The sequence below is a fragment of the Pseudophryne corroboree genome, chromosome 6 (genome assembly GCF_028390025.1).
Source record: "Pseudophryne corroboree isolate aPseCor3 chromosome 6, aPseCor3.hap2, whole genome shotgun sequence".
Taxonomy (NCBI): Eukaryota; Metazoa; Chordata; class Amphibia; order Anura; family Myobatrachidae; genus Pseudophryne; species Pseudophryne corroboree.
Window position 1 is genome coordinate 226,701,066 of NC_086449.1, and position 19,687 is coordinate 226,720,752.

General features: G+C 46.5%; 1 protein-coding gene across 7 annotated transcripts in view; it reads left to right on the forward strand.

The window, feature by feature from the left end:
• The window catches only part of AKAP13 (A-kinase anchoring protein 13), a 532,570-nt gene that overhangs the window by 173,371 nt on the left and 339,512 nt on the right, over positions 1–19,687 (forward strand). For all 7 annotated transcript variants that reach the window (XM_063925738.1, XM_063925741.1, XM_063925740.1 and 4 more), the window contains one exon: positions 8,857–9,004. In XM_063925738.1, the coding sequence (XP_063781808.1) occupies positions 8,857–9,004 (148 nt within the window). The remainder of the gene's footprint in view (positions 1–8,856; positions 9,005–19,687) is intronic.

Consider the following 19,687-nt stretch of genomic DNA (forward strand, 5'->3'; position numbering starts at 1 on the left):
TGATTTCCAGAGGTTGCTTTCTAAATGATTATTTATGCTGCGGGGTACACTGGGGTGTAGAGTAGGATCTTGATCCGAGACACCAACAGGCTAAAAGCTTTGACCTTCTTCCCAGAATGCATAGCACCGCCTCCTCTATAACCCCGCCTTCGTGCACAGGAGCTCAGTTTTGTAGTTGGTGCCATGCAGTGCAGGCATACAATAGGGGGGCTGCTCCAGCAGCTCTGAGAAGATCTTTTAAAGTGAAAAATAAAGACTTCAGGGGCTGCAGCAGAGGCACTGTAAGTGTTAGATGTCAGTCAGACATCTCCTGCTGCAGCTTCATCACCTCCCCCAGCGACGCTGTACACTCCCGCTCCCTTTTTGCCGGGTACCTACAGCGGAAGCTGTGGTTTCTCTCAAGTTAGACACACACACCACTGCTGCTCTCCAGGATCGCGTAGCCGCACGCAGGAAGGAGATAAGTGGGTCCCTCTGATGGGACCCGCTGGAAATCGCGATCCCGCGCGGCCGGTGGAAGGCCCGCACGTGCTGGTGTGGATACCCTGGCAGTACAGGGACCCCACTAGACCGCCAGGGCAAGGGCACAGGCGGTTTTGATTTTAAAAAAAACACGTTTATTACATAGCCCACAGTACCCGGTGGTGAAGTCCAGCAGGGGTATAAGGCTTTGACCTGTAACCCCTCCCCCAGGGCGCCATTTAGAGTAAATGTTCCCGCCCTGGAGCTGCATATCTCTCTCTCCCTCACTCCCTGTCAGCGTTTGGGTGCCATTAGGTCAAGCTGAGCTGATCCTGGGACTGTTTGGGCAAATCCTCCTCTGTAAAGCCACCTGCATGTCAGCGCTGTGCATTTTACAGGACACTTAAGTAGGACACTTAAGTATGCTACATGTCTGCTGACAGTGTTAGTTAAGAGAGAGTGCATTTAGTCAGGGTTATATAGTACAAGTACCCTGTGATATACATCCAGTCTTTACTGTGCATTGTTATACCTATTGAGTGTATAGCCATACTTAGTACTACTTTGTATTGCTAGGCCAGAGCAGTTTTATTGCATGTCATAATTTCTGCATTGTACAATGTGACTGTGTGTGTGCATATAGCTGCTGTGTGACCTCCATTTCGTGTATCTCACTCAGATTGCTATCCCTATATTCTATAACCTGAGGGGGCTAGGTGCGTCAGGTTTATCATTTAATATAGGTATTTCACAAGATATACTCGGTGTGTAATTTTCCTCTGTGATTTTTAGTCACCATATACCTCTTGAATTCCCTGTTTGTGCTGTTGCACTGCACAGGGGGTTCTTGTCAGGTATTGTGCTGCTGAAATTGTACTGGGTTGCCCTGCATTGAGCTTTCGGATATGTCAGCTACAAAGGGCAGTGGTGCTGGGGTTGATACCACATTGTGTGGTGGTGACGCTGCAGACACATTTGAGGAAAATATAGCAGCTGAGGGTTCAGGTTCCGGGGGTTCCTTACCCCCCGGTGGGATCATAGCAACGGGGGTTCAAAATGACGCGCCTTGGGCTACTTTCTCCACGCTATTGAATACGCTGGTAACTAGACTAACGCCCCCTATGGGTCCTCCTGTGCCGGTACAACCGCTTATGGTCCCCGCGGTTAACCCGCCATGGGCAGATCAACTGTTTGCTTAGTTACAGCAATTGAACCAATCACTGACTACTCAGAAGTCTAACCTCCGCCCGCCTAAGTCCAAGGGGTCCTCTAAGCGGGCCATTACTTCCTCACAATCCACCAACGTTCCAGACACCTCGTCTGATGAGGATGGCGTTTATACTGACCCCACATATTCTGATCCTGACGCTTCTGATGGGGAATCTGTTTCATAGGTGGATGTTCCTGACTTGTTGGAGGCTATCAGGCTCATTCTACAAATTACTGATGACCCGGAGCCTGATGCTGCCCCTAAGTAACAGGACAGATTTAAACATCAGAAAGTGGTTAAACAAGTTTTACCTCATTCTGATCATTTAGTTGACATACGTCAGGAGTCCTGGTAAAATCCAGGAAAGAAATTCACGCCTCGCAGGAAGATGATGGCTTGCTATCCCCTCGCTATGGAGCTAAGTAAAAATTGGGAAACACCCCCGCCAGTGGATTCGCAGGTGGCATGGCTGGTGGTATCCTTAGCTCTGCCAGTAACTACTGTCACGTCTCTGAAAGAACAGACGGATAAGCGTGTGGAGGGTTGTTTGAAGGCGATTTACACCCTAGCAGGTGCTGCGCATCGGCCCACCAGTGCAGCAACACGGGCTGCAGAGGCTATTGAGGCGTGGGCTCAGGAGTTAGAAGCTGAGATGTCTTCCAACGCTTCTGATCATGCTAGACAATGCTTATTGTATATTGTCACAGGTTCTCATTACATTAAAAAGGCGGCTTCTGATGCCGGTATTCTGGCGGCCAAGGCTTCTACTACGTCCATACTGGCTCGCCGGATCCTATGGTTGCGGTCCTGGTCCGTGGATCTGGACTCTTAAGAAATACCTAGAGGTACTCCCTTTTAAGGGAGACATCCTTTTCGGAGAAGACCTCAACAAGATAGTGACTAACTTAGCTTCTGCTAAAATAGCTTGTCTACCTAGTACTGCTCCTTTGGTACCGAAGGCTAAGAGTATTTCCTTTCGCTCCTTTCATCCTTCAGGGAAAGCAAAGGGTCAGACGTAACCGAAACAGGCTCGCATTTCCAAACCCAATAAGCCCAAACCCAAACGGGCCTGGGCTGCCCGTCAGACTGCTTCCAAGACTGACAAGCCTGCTGCATGATGGGGCGGGCCTCCCTCTGGGTGGGGGGTCGACTCCTAGGGTATACCCAGGAATGGTTGAAGACCACTTCCGATGCCTGGGAACGGGAAGTCATCATTCGAGGTTACGCCGTATCCTACAAAAATCATCCCTCTCATCGATTTTGCCTAACAGACGTCCCTTCGGATCAGGTGAAGGCAAAAACTCTTCATTCAGTGGTACAGTCCCTCCTGGACATAAAAGTCTCTGGCTCAGAGGGGCACCTGTTCCTAGTCCTAAAACTGAATGGGTCCTCCTGGCCCATTCTCAACCTTAAGTCCTTGAACAAATTTGTGAGGGTCTCCAAGTTTCGTATGGAAACTCTTCGCTCTGTTGTTCTGGCATTGGAACCTGGGGATTATATGGTCTCCCTGGACATACAGGATGCTTACCTGCATATTCCCATTACAATGTCGCTTCAGCAATACCTGAGGTTTGCGTTTGGCAACCTCCATTAACAATTTCGGGCGTTACCTTTTGGTTTCACCACGGCTACGCGAGTCTTCACCAAGGTCATGCCGGTAATGACGGCTGTGCTCCGCCGTCGAGGGGTCAGGATCCTACTGTACCTGGACGACTTGTTGATCCAGGCGAATTCCCCAGAAATTCTCCTATGCCATCTGGATCTGACTATCCAGTTTCTGAAAGTCCACGGGTGGCTCATCAACTGGAAGAAATCTTACCTGGTCCCTGCTCAGAGCATGGTGCACCTGGGGGTGTTGTTGGACACTCACAACCAGCGGTTGTTCTTGTCTCAGGAGAAAGTCCTGATGCTTCAGGACAGGATTTGATGCTTCCTATCTCGTTCGCAACTGTCGATACATTCGGCAATGCAAGTGCTAGGTCTCATGGTGTCGTCTTTCAACATGGTGGAGTACGCTCAATTCCATTCCCACCCTCTGCAGAAGCTGATTCTTGCCAAGTGGGACGGCCTGCCTAACCGGATCAGGTCTCAAATGATCTCCTTGTCTCCGGAGGTCTGTCTGTCACTGAGCTGGTAGCTTCAGGACCAATGATTGAGCAGGGGTCGTCTCTTCTGGATCTCCAACTGGGTCCTTCTGACGACGGACGCTAGTCTGAGAGGATGGGGGTCGGTGTTGGAGCAACACTCCCTTCAGGGTTGGTGGACCAAGGAGGAGTCTCTCCTCCCGATAAACATTCTGGAATTGCGGGCGGTGTTCAACTCATTGAACTTGGCCCAGCATTTAATACAAAACAGACCTGTTCAAGTACAGTCTGACGACGCCACCACGGTGGCATACATCAATCATCAAGGCAGCATACATAAATCATCAAGACGGCACTCGAAGCCGCTTGGCAATGAGGGAAGTATCATGGATTCTTCAGTGGGCGGAACGCCGTCTGCCAGCCATATCGGCAGTATTTACTCCGGGAGGCCTAAACCGGGAAGCGGACTTTCTCAGTCATCAGGAGAGTGGAGCCTCCGTACACGCCGGAGAGTGGAGCCTCCGTCCAGAAGTGTTTCAACTCCTCGTGGACAGATGGGGCATTCCAGATGTGGACCTGATGGCGTCTTGACACAATCACAAGGTTCCGGTCTTCGGAGCAAGGACAAGGGATCCTCTAGCAGCGTTCGTGGACGCACTGGCAATTCCATGAAACTTTCAGCTGCCATATGTGTTCCCTCCAGTGTCACTCCTGCCCAGAGTAATAAGGAAGTTCAAGCAAGAAGGAGGACTCCTACTTCTGACCGCTCCCGCGTGGCCCAGACGGCATTGGTTCTCAGACCTTCAGGGTCTCTCATTAGAGCGTCCCCTTCTACTTCCACAGCGCCCAGATCTCCTCGCTCAGGGCCCCTGTGTATATCAGGATTTAGCCCGTTTGGCTTTGACTTCGTGGCTCTTGAAGCTTCCGTCTTGAGGGCCAAAGGATTTTCTGAGGCAGTCATTCAAACCATGTTGAAGGCCCGGAAACCGGCTTCTGCTCGGATTTACCATAGGGTCTGGAATTTCTACTTTGCTTGTTGCGCATCTAACAATCATGACGCTTGCAAGTTTAGTACGGCCAAACGTTTTTCCTTTCTACAACAGGGCTTGGACTTGGGCCTTCGTCTGGCCTCCATCAAGGTTCATATTTCTGCCTTGTCGGTTTGGTTCCAGAGAAAAATTGCGACTTTACCTGATGTACATACGTTTACTTAGGGTGTGTTGCGGATTCAACCTCCCTATGTCCCGCCTGTGGCCCCTTCGGACTTGTTGGTGGTTTTGGAGGCGTTGCAAGGGTCTCCGTTTGAGCCACTTGGATCTGCAGACCTTAAGTGGCTTTCTCTTAAGGTATTGTTTCTGCTGGCTATTGCCTCTGCTAGATGGGTGTCGGATTTGGGTACCTTGTTTTGTAGGTCACCATATCTGATTTTGCACCGTGATCAGGCGGTTCTTAGAACACGTCCCGGGTATTTACTTAAGGTGGTGTCTTCTTTCCACCTTAATCAGGAGATTGTGGTTCCGGCTTTTGCCTCTCCTGAATTGTCTTCCAAAGAGCGGTCTTTGGATGTGGTACGGGCTCTCCGTATCTACGTGAACAGAACTGCCTCCATCAGGAAGTCGGATTCTCTCTTTGTTCTGTTTGGTTTTCACAAACGTGGCTGGCCTGCTCACAATCAGACCCTGGCCAGATGGATTAGAGTGGTGATTGCACATGCTTATGTACAGGCTTGCCTTCCAGCTCCTGCTACCATTAAGGCCCATTCTACTCGGTCGGTTGGACCTTCTTGGGCGGCCCGTCGTGGTGCGACCCTTGAACAATTGTACAAGGTGGCTACGTGGTTCTCAGTGAACACGTTCATAAGGTTCTATGCCTTCGATACTTCCGCCTCCCAGGATGCTTCCTCTGGACGCCGGGTTCTTGTGCCTGCTACAGTGCATCCCCTCCCATAAGGAACTGCTTTAGGACATCCCCAATGTCATTCCCTGTTTAGCCTAGTGTACCCCGCAGCAGAAAACGAGATTTATGGTAAGAACTTACCGTTGTTAAATCTTTCTGCGAGGTGCACTCACTTCTTTGGGTTGGTAAGGCATTAGCCGCTGACACTTTCTCCTGTCGTGAGAGTGTGGTATATGTAGCTACTGACAGTTGCCGTCTTTTGCCTGCTACTGCATTGGATTGGTTAACAGAAACTGAGCTCCTGTGCATGGAGGCGGTGTTATAGAGGTGGCAGCGCTATGCATTCTGGGAAGAAGGTCAAAGCTTTTAGCTTGTTGGTGCCTCGGATCAAGATCCTACTCTACACCCCAATGTCATTCCCTGTGGAGCCCAGTGGACCTCGCAGAAAGAGATTTAACAACGGTAAGTTCTTACCATAAATCTCGTTGTTGTTTTTTTTTCAAATAAAGCCAAGGTAAGTTAGAGGCAAAATAAGCCTGCAAGTCATTGTTTTTTTAAACAAATTGTTGCAACACTTGTAAATATCAGATTTAGAAGAGGAAACCTAGCCCAAGCAGGTACATATTCCAATTGGATGCGGGTAAGATGCCAGCAGTCAAAATGCAGATGCTGGAATCCCAATAGCCATCAGAATGCGACGCCGGGATCCCGACGGGGTCAGGAGACCGTCGCCAGGATCCCGAAAGCACGTATCCTGAAAGCCCGCATTCCGACTGCAAGTTTATTGGGCGGGTTGGAGTCAGGAGTTGGGGGAGGGGTTAGGCGCATCCTGGGGTGGATAGGGTTAGGCTGCAGGAAGGGGGGTTAGGGTTAGGCACCACCAGGGAAAGGTTAGGTCTAGGCACTAAGAGGAGGGGGGGATTAGGGTTATGCTGTGGTGCACAAGGAGTTTGGGTCAGGCACTGAATCCCTAGAGTTTAATATGTGGCTGTTACGGATATTTCTCACCATTTGTCATCTAATCTGTGTGCTGTTTCTATATTCTCCATTATGTATGGCAGGGAAAGCCACTGAACAGCAGTGGTTTGTTACCAGTCATTAAGGGTTTGCCCTCCCATTAGGTAAATCTGAGGGTATGGGTGAGTGTCTAGAAGTGACATAAAGGAAGCAAGGGAGAACATTCATTTTAGTAGCTTTAACATGCAGGCTTGGACTGGCCCACAGGGGGTACAGGGGAAACCACTGGTGGGCCTCACTGCCTGGGGGCCCGCCTCCTGCTCAAAGGATCAGGTTCTAGACTGCACTTGAATTATACATATGTTACCTTATACTGGACTATGGTGTATTTTCTACAGTGCATTGCTGTTATTAATCTGGTACATTATCATGCATGCAGCAGCTGAATTTAATAAGGGGCCCAGATGTTGCACTCTGTAATGGTAAGTCAAACCAATGTGGTGGCAGGCCACACCCCCTCGGCAGACTGGCCACACCACTAAACATGGGCCCCTACCACTGCATTCCCCCAGTGGGCCCTACATGCCCCAGTCCGACACTGGTAACATGGCTTTTCCAAGAGATAAAATAGACTTTCTAGTTAGCCAGATTCCTCCCTATAGTTTACAACAGAGGGGGAAGTTTACAGTAAATAGCTGGTTGTAGTATGGGGTGAAATGGATACCTAGATACTTTACTACATGGGAACGCCTGCAAAAGTCAGATATATTCTTAAAGCAAGAGAAGAATACTTAGTGTCAATGGGGGTCATTCCTACCCGATCGCACGCTGCAGTCCGCAGCGGTGCGATCAGGTCTGAACTGCGCATGCTCCACGACTGCAATGCGCAGGGCAGCGTGGGACCTTACGAAAAATGCAATCCCAGCGGCGATCGCAAGGTGATTGACAGCAAGAAGGCGTTTCTGGGTGGCAACTGACCATTTTCTGGACGTGCCGTGGAAAGCCCAGGCGTTTGCAGGGCGGGTGTCTGACGTCAATTCCGGGACCTGACAGGCTGAAGTGATCGCAGTGGCTGAGTAAGTTCAGAGCTACTCAGAAACTGCACAAAAACTTTATGCACAGCTTCCCTGCACAAGCGATCGCACGCTTGCTATGCTAAAAAACACTCCCCCATAGGCGGCGACTATTTGATCGCACGGCTGCAAAACACTGCTACGGTGCGATCAACTCGGAATGAGGGCCTATGTTCAGAGGTTTGATAAAGGGATCCCCCGTCTTGTGCAATTCTAAATATTAAAAGTACTAGAAGCAAATCCTTGCCGTGTGATTTCATGTGTAGAAAGAACAACATGGAACTATTTATGCAATGACTATCATGTACTGATTATCTTGCACATTATAACCTATGTTGGCTGCTCTGACTGGCACTCTCCTGTAGGATGCACAATGCATGGTGCTAATGATTTTGCAAGAATCGGCGTGTATTTTACCTAGTATTTTGTATGTCTCCCATTATTTCTTCTGAGCATTCTGCCCACTGTAACTCACTGTAGTGCACCTAAAATAGGTGCCTCACCTCTATATTCCTGAGAATAATGAGTAATACTTGAACCAATGACCTAAAAATGTGTGTCTCACCACCATGTTATTTTGATGGTTTCTGTCCTTTGGGTGGTATTCATGTGACCGCCGGTCAGCTTACCGACAGTCACATGACCTCCACCACCAGCCCGACGGGTCACTGTCCCGATGGTCGGCATGCCGACCAACAGGGACTATTTCCACTCGTGGGTGTCCACGACACCCATGGAGTGGGAATAGAACCCGTGGCGACCGCAGGTCGCCACCGAGCCCGCAGCGTGACGAGCGCAGCGAGCCCGCAAGGGGCTTGCTGCACCCGCCCCTCCCCGCCGGGATCCCGGCGTCGGTATGCTGCCGGGATCCCGGCGTCGGTAAGCTGACCGGCGGTGAGCCGTACTACACCCCTGTCTTGTATGCAGATCTAAACATCTGTATTAAGTTTGTTATCTGTAAAGCGCCTGGAGCCCTATTAGAGAAAATCATCCTGTAAATAAATGTATTATTAATAATAAAATTATTATTATTATTATTACTACTACTACTACTACTTCTATGGACACAAAAACCTAAATATCATGGCATAGCCTTCAGTTGCGGAATGCGTCCATGTTGTTTCATTGGTAGAATGACTTTGGTTACTGACTTTCTTTTTGTCTTTCCTCTCAGGGTGACTGTGTCCTCACAGTGCGTCTCACCGAACAATCAGAGCTGGAAGATGATGTTGTATTTTACCTGCTGTTTGCTGGTTCCACTCTGAAACACTTAACAAGTACTCGGAAAATCAACTCTGCAACCCTAGAAACGGTCACCCCAGGTGAGCAACTGCCGCATAGTATTGTGATGTTATTTATTTTTATTTTTTTCTATAATGGTTAAAATTTCTGCTTATTTTTGTATATTTGATCCGTGAAGTTTATTTTAGGTAGAACACGCGTACATTTTTTATTAGCTCTGAATTATCTGATAATGTACATTATTAATTGAGAAGGAAACTATAAGAAGGCAGCTTCAGATGAAATGCACTGTTCTTTTGCAAACCTCTGGAAATAGGATCTAATCGTTAATGAAGTCACTTAAGAAGTAGCTTTAATTATACTACTGTGTACACTGCCTATTTTTCAGTAGCTTTTGTTCTTTTTTTTTTTTTTTTTTTCTTTCCTGCTTTTGTTTCGGAATATAAATGTGTACTTCTATTTTGGGTCCAGTAAAGAGACATATTGTGATTCATGCACTCTGGAGGTTTCGGCTGAATTTGGAAATGAGACTGGCAGTTTGATTATATCATAAGTGGGAAATGTAGCAGAATTATGATGATTCTGTTTATATCGCCTGTCTCAAAACTACTTGGGAATTATATTTGCAGTTATCTATGTTGTGTATAATCATGCCGAATGCACGAATTTCTGCTTATTTATTGGGTCAGATATATAGAAACTGATCTACAGGTAGCTGCAGGAAAGGTGATGTCAGCTGTAATGATCAATCAGAGTAATTTTTACCAGTGTAGGACCGTCCTGAATAGCCTGTGGGAAATTAAATGCCTCAGTATGTTTTGCCAGCTGACTCCTTTCTGGGTTTGCTGAACTTGTAGTTTTACCAACCTGGAGTTCCACAGTTTGTCCAGGTAAAGTTTAAAAAAAATAAAAAAGCAGACTACTGAATGGGTATCCGGTTACTAGATAGATCTACAGTAAACCAATAGTCAGTCAGTAGGTTGACACAATATGGTTGACGTGAATTAGGTCAAAATTTCAACATGTAAAAGGTAGAGTACTTAAGGTCGACACAGTTTAAAAAAAAAAAGTTTGTTTTAAATGTCATCCTTTACCACCACATGTATTACAATTGAGAATAGTAACCTGTGCAGAGCGTCGCAAGGCTGAAGTGTGGCGAGCGAAATGGTGCACTAATTGGGGTCACATGTGGTTAAACATAGAAAGTGACACCAAAAACACTTAACCTTTTGACCCCGTCAGTCTTTTCGAACTTTTGACCATGTTGGGATTTTGTATCTTGACCATTTGGGGTCAACCTATTGACTGTCTGAGTTTCATGTAGATCTAATGAGCCATATCCTCTGAATGTGTAGCTGTGGGTTAGATCACCTTTTCTAGATGAAAATCCTTTTGCATAAACGTCCCTCTTTGTGGTCACATGATTTCTGGGTTCATGGGATCCTCAAGGTGGCTTATGATATCATCTACATGAGCAGAGTTTCTATCTCTTAAAATAAAAAGGAGTTACTTGTTTTAATACCCTGTCACATTTAATATCTGTATCATATTATCCAGTCAACACTGCCTCCTATGCCAGGTGGTAAGCTGCTTTAGCCCATTCTTGTTGCAGCAAGTCAGAAACTCTCAAATCCAAGGTGATGCCTTACAGCAAATACAAACCACATTCATCAAGATCTTATACATGAGGTACTTTTTCAATTGAGGGTGGTAACTAGATAACCCGGATCAAGATATACAGTATGCTCAGTAACCGAGCTGCCAAGTGGCCAATCACAAGATAATCACTAAACAGGCAATGGAACTTTAACAACAGCCAATTAACATAATATAGCCAACATATTGCATGACATGATTGCCACATTCTGTATCCATCATATGATGCCCAGGGGATAAAAGACGTGTTTATATACAAGTTGTTTGCTAGAAGTAGTAGTGGGGGGGATGGGAGGTTCAGGGGAAATTTGAGGAAAATTTACCTAACTGAAAGGTTAGTGGACAAGTGGAATAGCCTCTAATCAGAGGTGGTAGAGGCTATGACAGTAGAGCAATTTAAACATGAAAGAAAATTTACAAAGAGAGAGAGTCGGACTCAGGTAGGTGCACTCCGTCCCTCACAATTTTATTGTTTAAAATTTGAGACAATTTACAATGAGACAGTGAGAGCTTCAACCTATAGTAGAATTAGGGGTATATGCAATTCACGGCGAATCGCGGCAAATTATCGCCATTTTTTAATTCGACAGGTGAATTCCGGCAGGTGGCTGCCGGAATTCACCATATTCAATGAAAAACGAATTCGACAGTCCCGCGGGCGAAAAACGGCCGATTTGCCGGATTTTGCCGCGAATTAAAAAAACGGGAAAAAGGGGAAAAACCCGGAAAAAAATGGCGTGGGGTCCCCCCTCCAAAGCATAACCAGCCTCGGGCTCTTCGAGCTGGTCCTGGTTTTAAAAATCCGGGGTCAAAATTGGATCCCCCGTATTTTTAAAACCAGCACCGGGCTCTGCGCCTGATGCTGGTGCAAAAAATACGGGGGACAAAACGAGTAGGGGTCCCCCGTATTTTTTACACCAGCATCGGGCTCCACTAGCTGGACAGATAATGCCACAGCCGGGGGTCACTTTTATACAGTGCCCTGCGGCCGTGGCATTAAATATCCAACTAGTCACCCCTGACCGGGGTACCCTGGGGGAGTGGGGACCCCTTCAATCAAGGGGTCCCCCCCCCCAGCCACCCAAGGGCCAGGGGTGAAGCCCGAGGCTGTCCCCCCCCATCCAAGGGCTGCGGATGGGAGGCTGATAGCCTTGAGAAAAATGTCTGTATATTGTTTTTTCCTGTAGTACTACAACTCCCAGCAAGCCTCCCCCGCAAGCTGGTACTTGGAGAACCACAAGTACCAGCATGCACGAGAAAAACGGGCCCGCTGGTACCTGTAGTACTACTGGGAAAAAAAATACCCAAATAAAAACAGGACACACACACCGTGACAAGTACAACTTTATTACATACTGCCGACACACACATACTTACCTATGTTGACACGCCCCGGCCAGGGGTGACTAGTTGGATATTTAATGCCACGGCCGCAGGGCACTGTATAAAAGTGACCCCCGGCTGTGGCATTATCTGTCCAGCTAGTGGAGCCCGATGCTGGTGTATAAAATACGGGGGACCCCTACTCTCTTTGTCCCCCGTATTTTTTGCACCAGCATCAGGCGCAGAGCCCGGTGCTGGTTTTAAAAATACGGGGGATCCCCTGTCAAATTTTCCCCCGGATTTTTAGAACCAGGACCAGCTCGAAGAGCCCGAGGCTGGTTATGCTTTGGAGGGGGACCCCACGCCATTTTTTTCCTTGATTTTACCGTTCCAGCTATAAAAAGAATTTACTGTCTAAAAGCACTGTTGTCGAATTTCCAAACTTGAATTGAATAGACTTTGGTCGAATTGCAGCATGTGTATCATTGCAAAAAAGTCGAATTTGTCAAAAGTCGAATTTCAAAAAGTCGAATTTTGAAAGTCCGTTTTTTTGTCGGAAAGTACTGAATTGCATTGTCGATTTTTTTTTTTTGGCGAAAAATTCCCGAAATTCGACAATTTCGGGAATTCGACCGCAATTGCATATACCCCTAAGTCTTAAATAATATACATCCACACGTAAGAACGGGACACAGTAGATCATTTTAATGTTTTATTTATTCACATATTAGTTTTTCATTTTCTTGTCACAGTTTTTCTTTCTATCAACCTTTTTCATACTTCGCTTTACTCAGCCCTAGAGGCTGAATAGATATAAAGAAAAAAGCCTTACAGGCTTTCAGGTAAAGGTATATGTTCATATGCAATTTTAATATAGTCTGATAAAAGGTATTTTAAACAATGAAATTGTGAGGGATGGAGTGCACCTACCTGAGTCCGATTCTTTTTAAATTTTCTTTCATGTTGGTTAATCGGACGGTAGCACCCAACCAAATGGTCATAGTGATTTAAGAACTAATGATTCTTAACATTTAAAGGACCAATAGTCCCTAAAGTGTTATTTTGACTTTGTCTTTGGTGCGGATAAAACCTTTCTTGTCCATTGAGCAATTTAAACATGCATGGGATAGACATAAGGATATCCTTACAAAGAAATAAAAATCAAATAGGGATTGATGTAACAATATGGTAAACAAAAAGGGGCAGACTAGATGGGCCGAGCGGTTCTTCTCTACCATCAAATTCTATGGGGTATATGCAATTCACGGCGAATCGCGGCAATTTTTCGCCGTTTTTTAATTCGACTAAATTCGCCAGGTGAATTCCGGAAGGTGGCTTCCGGAATTCACCATATTCAATGAAAAACGGATTCGCCAGAGTCGCGGGCGAAAATCGGCCGATTTGGCGGATTTTGCCGCGATTTTAAAAAACGGTAAAAAACGGGAAAAACCCGAAGAAAAAAAATGGCGTGGGGTCCCCCCTCCAAAGCATAACCAGCCTCGGGCTCATCGAGCTGGTCCTGGTTCTAAAAATCCGGGGGAAAATTGGCCAGGGATCCCCCGTATTTTTAAAACCAGCACCGGGCTCTGCGCCTGGTGCTGGTGCCAAAAATACGGGGGACAAAAAGAGTAGGGGTCCCCCGTATTTTTAACACCAGCATCGGGCTCCACTAGCTGGACAGATAATGCCACAGCCGGGGGTCACTTTTATGCCGTGCCCTGCGGCCGTGGCATCAAATATCCAACTAGTCACCCCTGGCTGGGGTACCCTGGGGGAGTGGGGACCCCTTCAATCAAGGGGTCCCCCCCCCCCAGCCACCCAAGGGCCAGGGGTGAAGCCCGAGGCTGCCCCCCCCCATCCAATGGGCTGCGGATGGGGGGGCTGATAGCCTTTTGTGATAATAAAAAGATATTGTTTTTTCCAGTAGTACTACAAGTCCCAGCAAGCCTCCCCCGCAAGCTGGTACTTGGAGAACCACAAGTACCAGCATGCGGGAGAAAAACGGGCCCGCTGGTACCTGTAGTACTACTGGGAAAAAAATACCCCCAAAAAAACAGGACACACACACCGTGACAGTAAAACTTTATTACACACTACCGACACACACATACTTACCTATGTTGACACGCCGACTGCCACGGTCTCCGACGATCCGAGGGTACCTGTGAAAAAATGATACTCACCTTCCAGCGTCCAGAGATAAATCCACGTCCAGAGAGATAAATCCACGTACTTGTAAAAAAAAAAGAAAACGCAAATACCCGCTCCATACCGGACTAGAAAGGGGTCCAATGCTTTCACATCAGACCCCTTTCTCCCGAATGCCGGGACATCACGTGACTCCTGTCACTGAAGTCCCTTCAGCCAATCAGGAAGCGCTACTTCCGTGGCGCTCACCTGATTGGCTGTGCGCTGTCTGTACTGTGACAGCACATCGCAAAGCCGCTCCATTACTTTCAATGGTGGGAACTTTGCGGGTAGCGGTGGGGTGACCCGCCGGTCAGCCGCTGACCGGCGGGTGACCTTACCGCTAGCCGCTAAGTTCCCACCATTGAAAGTAATGGAGCGGCTTTGCGATGTGCTGTCACAGTACAGACAGCGCACAGCCAATCAGGTGAGCGCAACGAAGTTGCGCTTCCTGATTGGCTTAGAGACCTTTCTGTGACAGCTGTCACTGACAGGTCTCATTCGTGGAAAGGTGTCCCATGTGTCAGCATGGGACCCCTTTCAGTCCGGCATGGAGCGGGTGTTCGGTTTGTTTTTTTGCCAAGTACGTGGATTTATCTCTGGACCATGGCTGAGGTGAGTATATTGATCTTTTCTTTTCAGGTATCCGTGGATTCTACATGGAGAAGAGGACCGATGTCGGCGTGTGAACATAGGTAAGTATGTGTGTGTCGACGTATGAAATAAAGTTTTACTGTCGACGGTGTGTGTGTCCTGTTTTTATTTGGGTATTTTTTTCCCAGTAGTACTACAGGTACCAGCGGGCCCGTTTTTCTCCCGCATGCTGGTACTTGTGGTTCTCCAAGTACCAGCTTGCGGGGGAGGCTTGCTGGGACTTGTAGTACTACTGGAAAAAACAATATCTTTTTATTATCACAAAAGGCTATCAGCCCCCCCATCCGCAGCCCATTGGATGGGGGGGGGACAGCCTCGGGCTTCACCCCTGGCCCTTGGGTGGCTGGGGGGGGGGACCCCTTGATTGAAGGGGTCCCCACTCCCCCAGGGTACCCCGGCCAGGGGTGACTAGTTGGATATTTAATGGCACGGCCGCAGGGCACGGCATAAAAGTGACCCCCGGCTGTGGCATTATCTGTCCAGCTAGTGGAGCCCGATGCTGGTGTTAAAAATACGGGGGACCCCTACTCTTTTTGTCCCCCGTATTTTTGGCACCAGCACCAGGCGCAGAGCCCGGTGCTGGTTTTAAAAATACGGGGGATCCCCTGTCAATTTTTTCCCCGGATTTTTAGAACCAGGACCAGCTCGAAGAGCCCGAGGCTGGTTATGCTTTGGAGGGGGGACCCCACGCCATTTTTTTTTAATGATTTCACCGTTCCAGCATAAAAAAAAAAAAAAAAAAAAAAAAATAATATTTTAAAAAAATATATAAATAATATTTGTGCCTCCAAAAAAAAAAAAAAAAAAGTACCTAATCCCTTCTAATATAAATAGATCTGCTATTCCCCACAAAAAAAAACACAAAAAAAAACATGTTTAAAATTTTTTTATTTGTTTTCACCCTCCAAAGTGTGGCGGATTGAAAATGACGAATTTGCTGTCTAAAAGCACTGCTGTCGAATTTCCAAACTTGAATTGAATATGCTTTGGTCGAATTGCAGCACTTGTATCATTGCAGAAAAGTCGAATTTGCAAAAATTCGAATTTCAAAAAGTCGAATTTTGAAAGTCTGTTTTTTGGTCGGAAAGCACTGAATTGCATAGGCGATTTTTTTTTTTGGTCGAAAATGACCCGAAATTCGACAATTTCGGGAATTCGACCGCAATTGCATATACCCCTATGTTTCTAAGTACCTATTTCATTATTCAATGTAGTTCAGTTCTTGGGCCAGGCTTATTCTCTGATTTATAGTCTTTAGCAAATGTTTGTTTTGTACATTCGATGAACATTAACAAACACCCTAAATTGTTACATCGTATAACGAATCTGACTCTGTCGCATATCAAATTAATAAGTACAGTCTTGTTAAGTGGTTTTATTGTGAAAAAGGCGCTTGGCACAAGCAGAGTCGCACGGAACTTGATGCACAGAGAAGGGGTGTTTGGCGACACTACAGCAATAATATATGAGGAAACCTCTATAACTGCTGTCATCAACTATATCGAGGTTATTCCTGATTTGCATGCGCACAGTTTTTTTTCTTTCCCTCTAGTGTTTTCTGACGGAAATGATCAGACAATGCAGTAATCAATGAGAATTTGTCCGTTCCCGACAATGCCAAACTTTTTTTAGTTAGATTGACATTGTCTGAAACTGGGCAGAATCCGACAAACACGTGTATCCGCAGCTATTCCACTAATCCACGTGTTTTCCAACAATTCGGAAATTGAAGAAACTGCCGTCTTTCTGACAAGACGGCAGTTCCGACTTTAATTGAACACCCCCCGTAAAGAAAGATAAGCCTTCAGATGGCCGTATAATATGTTGTTCTGGTGTGGCCATCTAATTACATTTTATTTTACCATGCTTGAGAATCACTGGTTACATGAATGCAGATAATCTTTAGGTTGTTTTGGGTCAATCTAGCCTAGGGGTGGGCAACAGGCGGCCCGGGGGCCGGATGCGGCCCGCAGACCGATCCTGCCTGGCCCGCTGTGCCCCACCAGAGTGCAATGACAAGCGGCCCGACATGCCGCTGGTCATTGCACTGCTCTCAGACGCGGCGCCGCTGAGGAAATCCCGGTCACGTAACAGGGTCAGCTGACCGGGATTTCCTCTGTTATCATGCGCTGGGCGGCATGGGGGGCGGGCACTGCAGTGAGCAGGAGCGGCGGCCGAGGAGCGGCGGCCAGTGAGGAGAGGAAGCAGCGGGCAGCGAGCGGGAGCAGGAGAAGCCACATCAGCAGTGACTCCGGCCGGCAGCAGCGCAGATCATCGGACAGCGGGGATTGTCTGCCACTGTGACAAACAGGTAAACCCCCTGTCCAGCCAGCCCCTGGATCACTGCTTAAGTTGCCATATAGGTTTAGGGGTGGGGAGGGAGGGGAGTTAAAAACTGCAATATGGGTTTAGGGGAGGGGGGGGAAGGGGGGTAGGGACTGTCTGCTGTAATGTGTAAAAACGGGGGCCCTGTCTGCCGTAATGTGTAAAAACGGGGGTGCTGTCTGCCGTAATGTGTAAAAACGGGGGCGCTGTCTGCCGTAATGTGTAAAAACGGGGGCGCTGTCTGCCGTAATGTGTAAAAACGGGGGCGCTGTCTGCCGTAATGTATAAAAACGGGGGCGCTGTCTGCCGTAATGTATAAAAACGGCGGCGCTGTCTGTCGTAATGTGTAAAAAGGGCACGCTGTCTGCCATAATGTGTAAAAAGGGATCTCTTTTTGAGTATTTTGTGTGTGGCCCTCGAATATTTGCTGGAAGTGTTATGCGGCCCCCCAGCTGAAATAATTGCCCACCCCTGATCTAGCCATTGTCAGAGGGCCTGCGTGTAATTACAACCACCATCTCCAGGTGTTTATCTCTGGAAGTCTGTGGCCAGTTACACATCGGCACTGAGTACAAGCTAAAGCCACAAGTTATGTTTCTGTGACAGATGTTGGCCAGATTGTTTTTACGATTAAGAATTTATGCGATCTAGCAGGAAACTGAACTTTTATTAATGTTGTTGCCAGGCTGTGGAATTCAAAGAAACTCCCATACACTTACAGCAGATTTTTTTTTTTTTTCTGCTTAAAACTTCTAAACTGTGCATTGGGTGGTTAAAAGAAATGCTCTTATTTTCCTTAAATTATTTATTAAAATTTAGTTTAACTACTCGTGTCCTAATCTGTGATTCGATTAAATCAATATGCTATTGTTATTCATCTGTACGATCCTTTTTTATGGTACATTTGTATTTGTTATACGCATCTTCCATTTGCTTTATATGTGTTATGTTGTGTAAATCCTGTAATATCTACACACACACTTCAGAAGTACATCATCACTGGTGGCGCCATGTCTCTGGTGCTCTCTGTGATGCTGGCGCGTTGACATGGTTGTGGCGTGTATATTGTGCCAGCTTGGTGGCTGCTGTTCTTGTCTCAGATTTAGTGACTGCTCTATGTGTGCCCCAGATCTGTGCTCAGATTTGCTGTATCCCTGGTCAGTTGTCGGCTGAAATGTCAGAGATTATTGCATATTTCACACCCGTGCTTTATGTCAGGATTCGCAGACATCTGCTGTTCTGTGGCATGTGAGATAAACAGCCACGGTTGCTAAAACACTTGGTCGGCCAGTGGTCCACAAGCACATGCTTCATAGCACGTTTGGTGTTGTTTGCACTTATACGATTTAAAAAAAAATAAAAAAATATGATCTACTTAATTTGTTCTCAAATGTTTTTTTGTTTTGTTGTTGTTGTTGTTGTTTCTCCATACCGTGGTGTCATCAAATAATAATATAGCTGGCATTGCAAGATATAAGTAGCATTTATAGTGTGTCATAAAAACATTTGTATTTTCTAATACTGATATATAGACCAATATTATGGGCAGTAAAAATACATGAACTTTGGAGTTCATTTAAAGTAAAAAAAGTAAATTAAACATCTGTATTTAGGGATAAAAAGCCTTTTTTCTTTGATATATCACATTAGGTTCCTTACTATCCAAGGTAATTTGAGTGGAAAGTTTGCATGAATTATACAAATAACTGTTAATCTGAAAATGCTTTTTGGGATGCAAGATTTGAACAGAATCTGATTACGGGAAATAGAATATATAGGTGTGCCCGTAACCCAAACAATAAACGCTTGCAGCCTAGTTAGCACTATTGTACAGTGTTTGCTGTACTTATACTTGTAATGATTAGGAACACATTTTTTAGTTGTCTGGTTAATTCGACCATGGTTATTCAGGTTTCTATTGTATACTGATATTTAAATTTGAACCCAAATATCCCTATTTTGGTAATATATGGCTCTTAAGTATTTTAATTTGTCTTGTGTTACGTAACTCGTCCGTATAGCATCCTAAACCTTTGCTATCACCCAGGAAAGTAGTTTGCAAACTGCACCAGAGCCCTATGTGGGGGTATTGCTACAGATAAGGGCTCTTTCCCCCCACATAGGGCTCTATGTGGGGGCATTGCTACAGATAGGGCTCTATCCCCCCACAAAGGGCTCTATCTGTAGCAATGCCCCCACATAGGGCTCTATCCCCCCACAAAGGGCTCTATGTGGGCGCATTGCTGCAGTGTAGATGTTTTGCTCATGTCATCTCTCCATTCTGTAATAAAGAACCTGCAAATCAATTGCTGCTGCTCCTTTTGGGAGGCGGCTGCCTAGTCGGCACATAGGAGGCGGGGTGTATGCAAAGGTGGGCTGTGCGCGGAGATGGGTTAGGGGAAACGGAGGCACGATTGCAACATCTTGGCTTCGTCCCCTACTAAACAGTGGCGGTAAAACATTTGCATTGCGTCTCGTACCACATCTTTACCAGCCTAGCTGATAAAATGCAAAGTAAGTAGCAAGAAAGGGTGGCCACTTGTATGGTGGGACTGTTATTGAATTGTACAGTAGGAATGCTATATAGTTTGAAATCTGGTTTAAATATGAATTTTTAG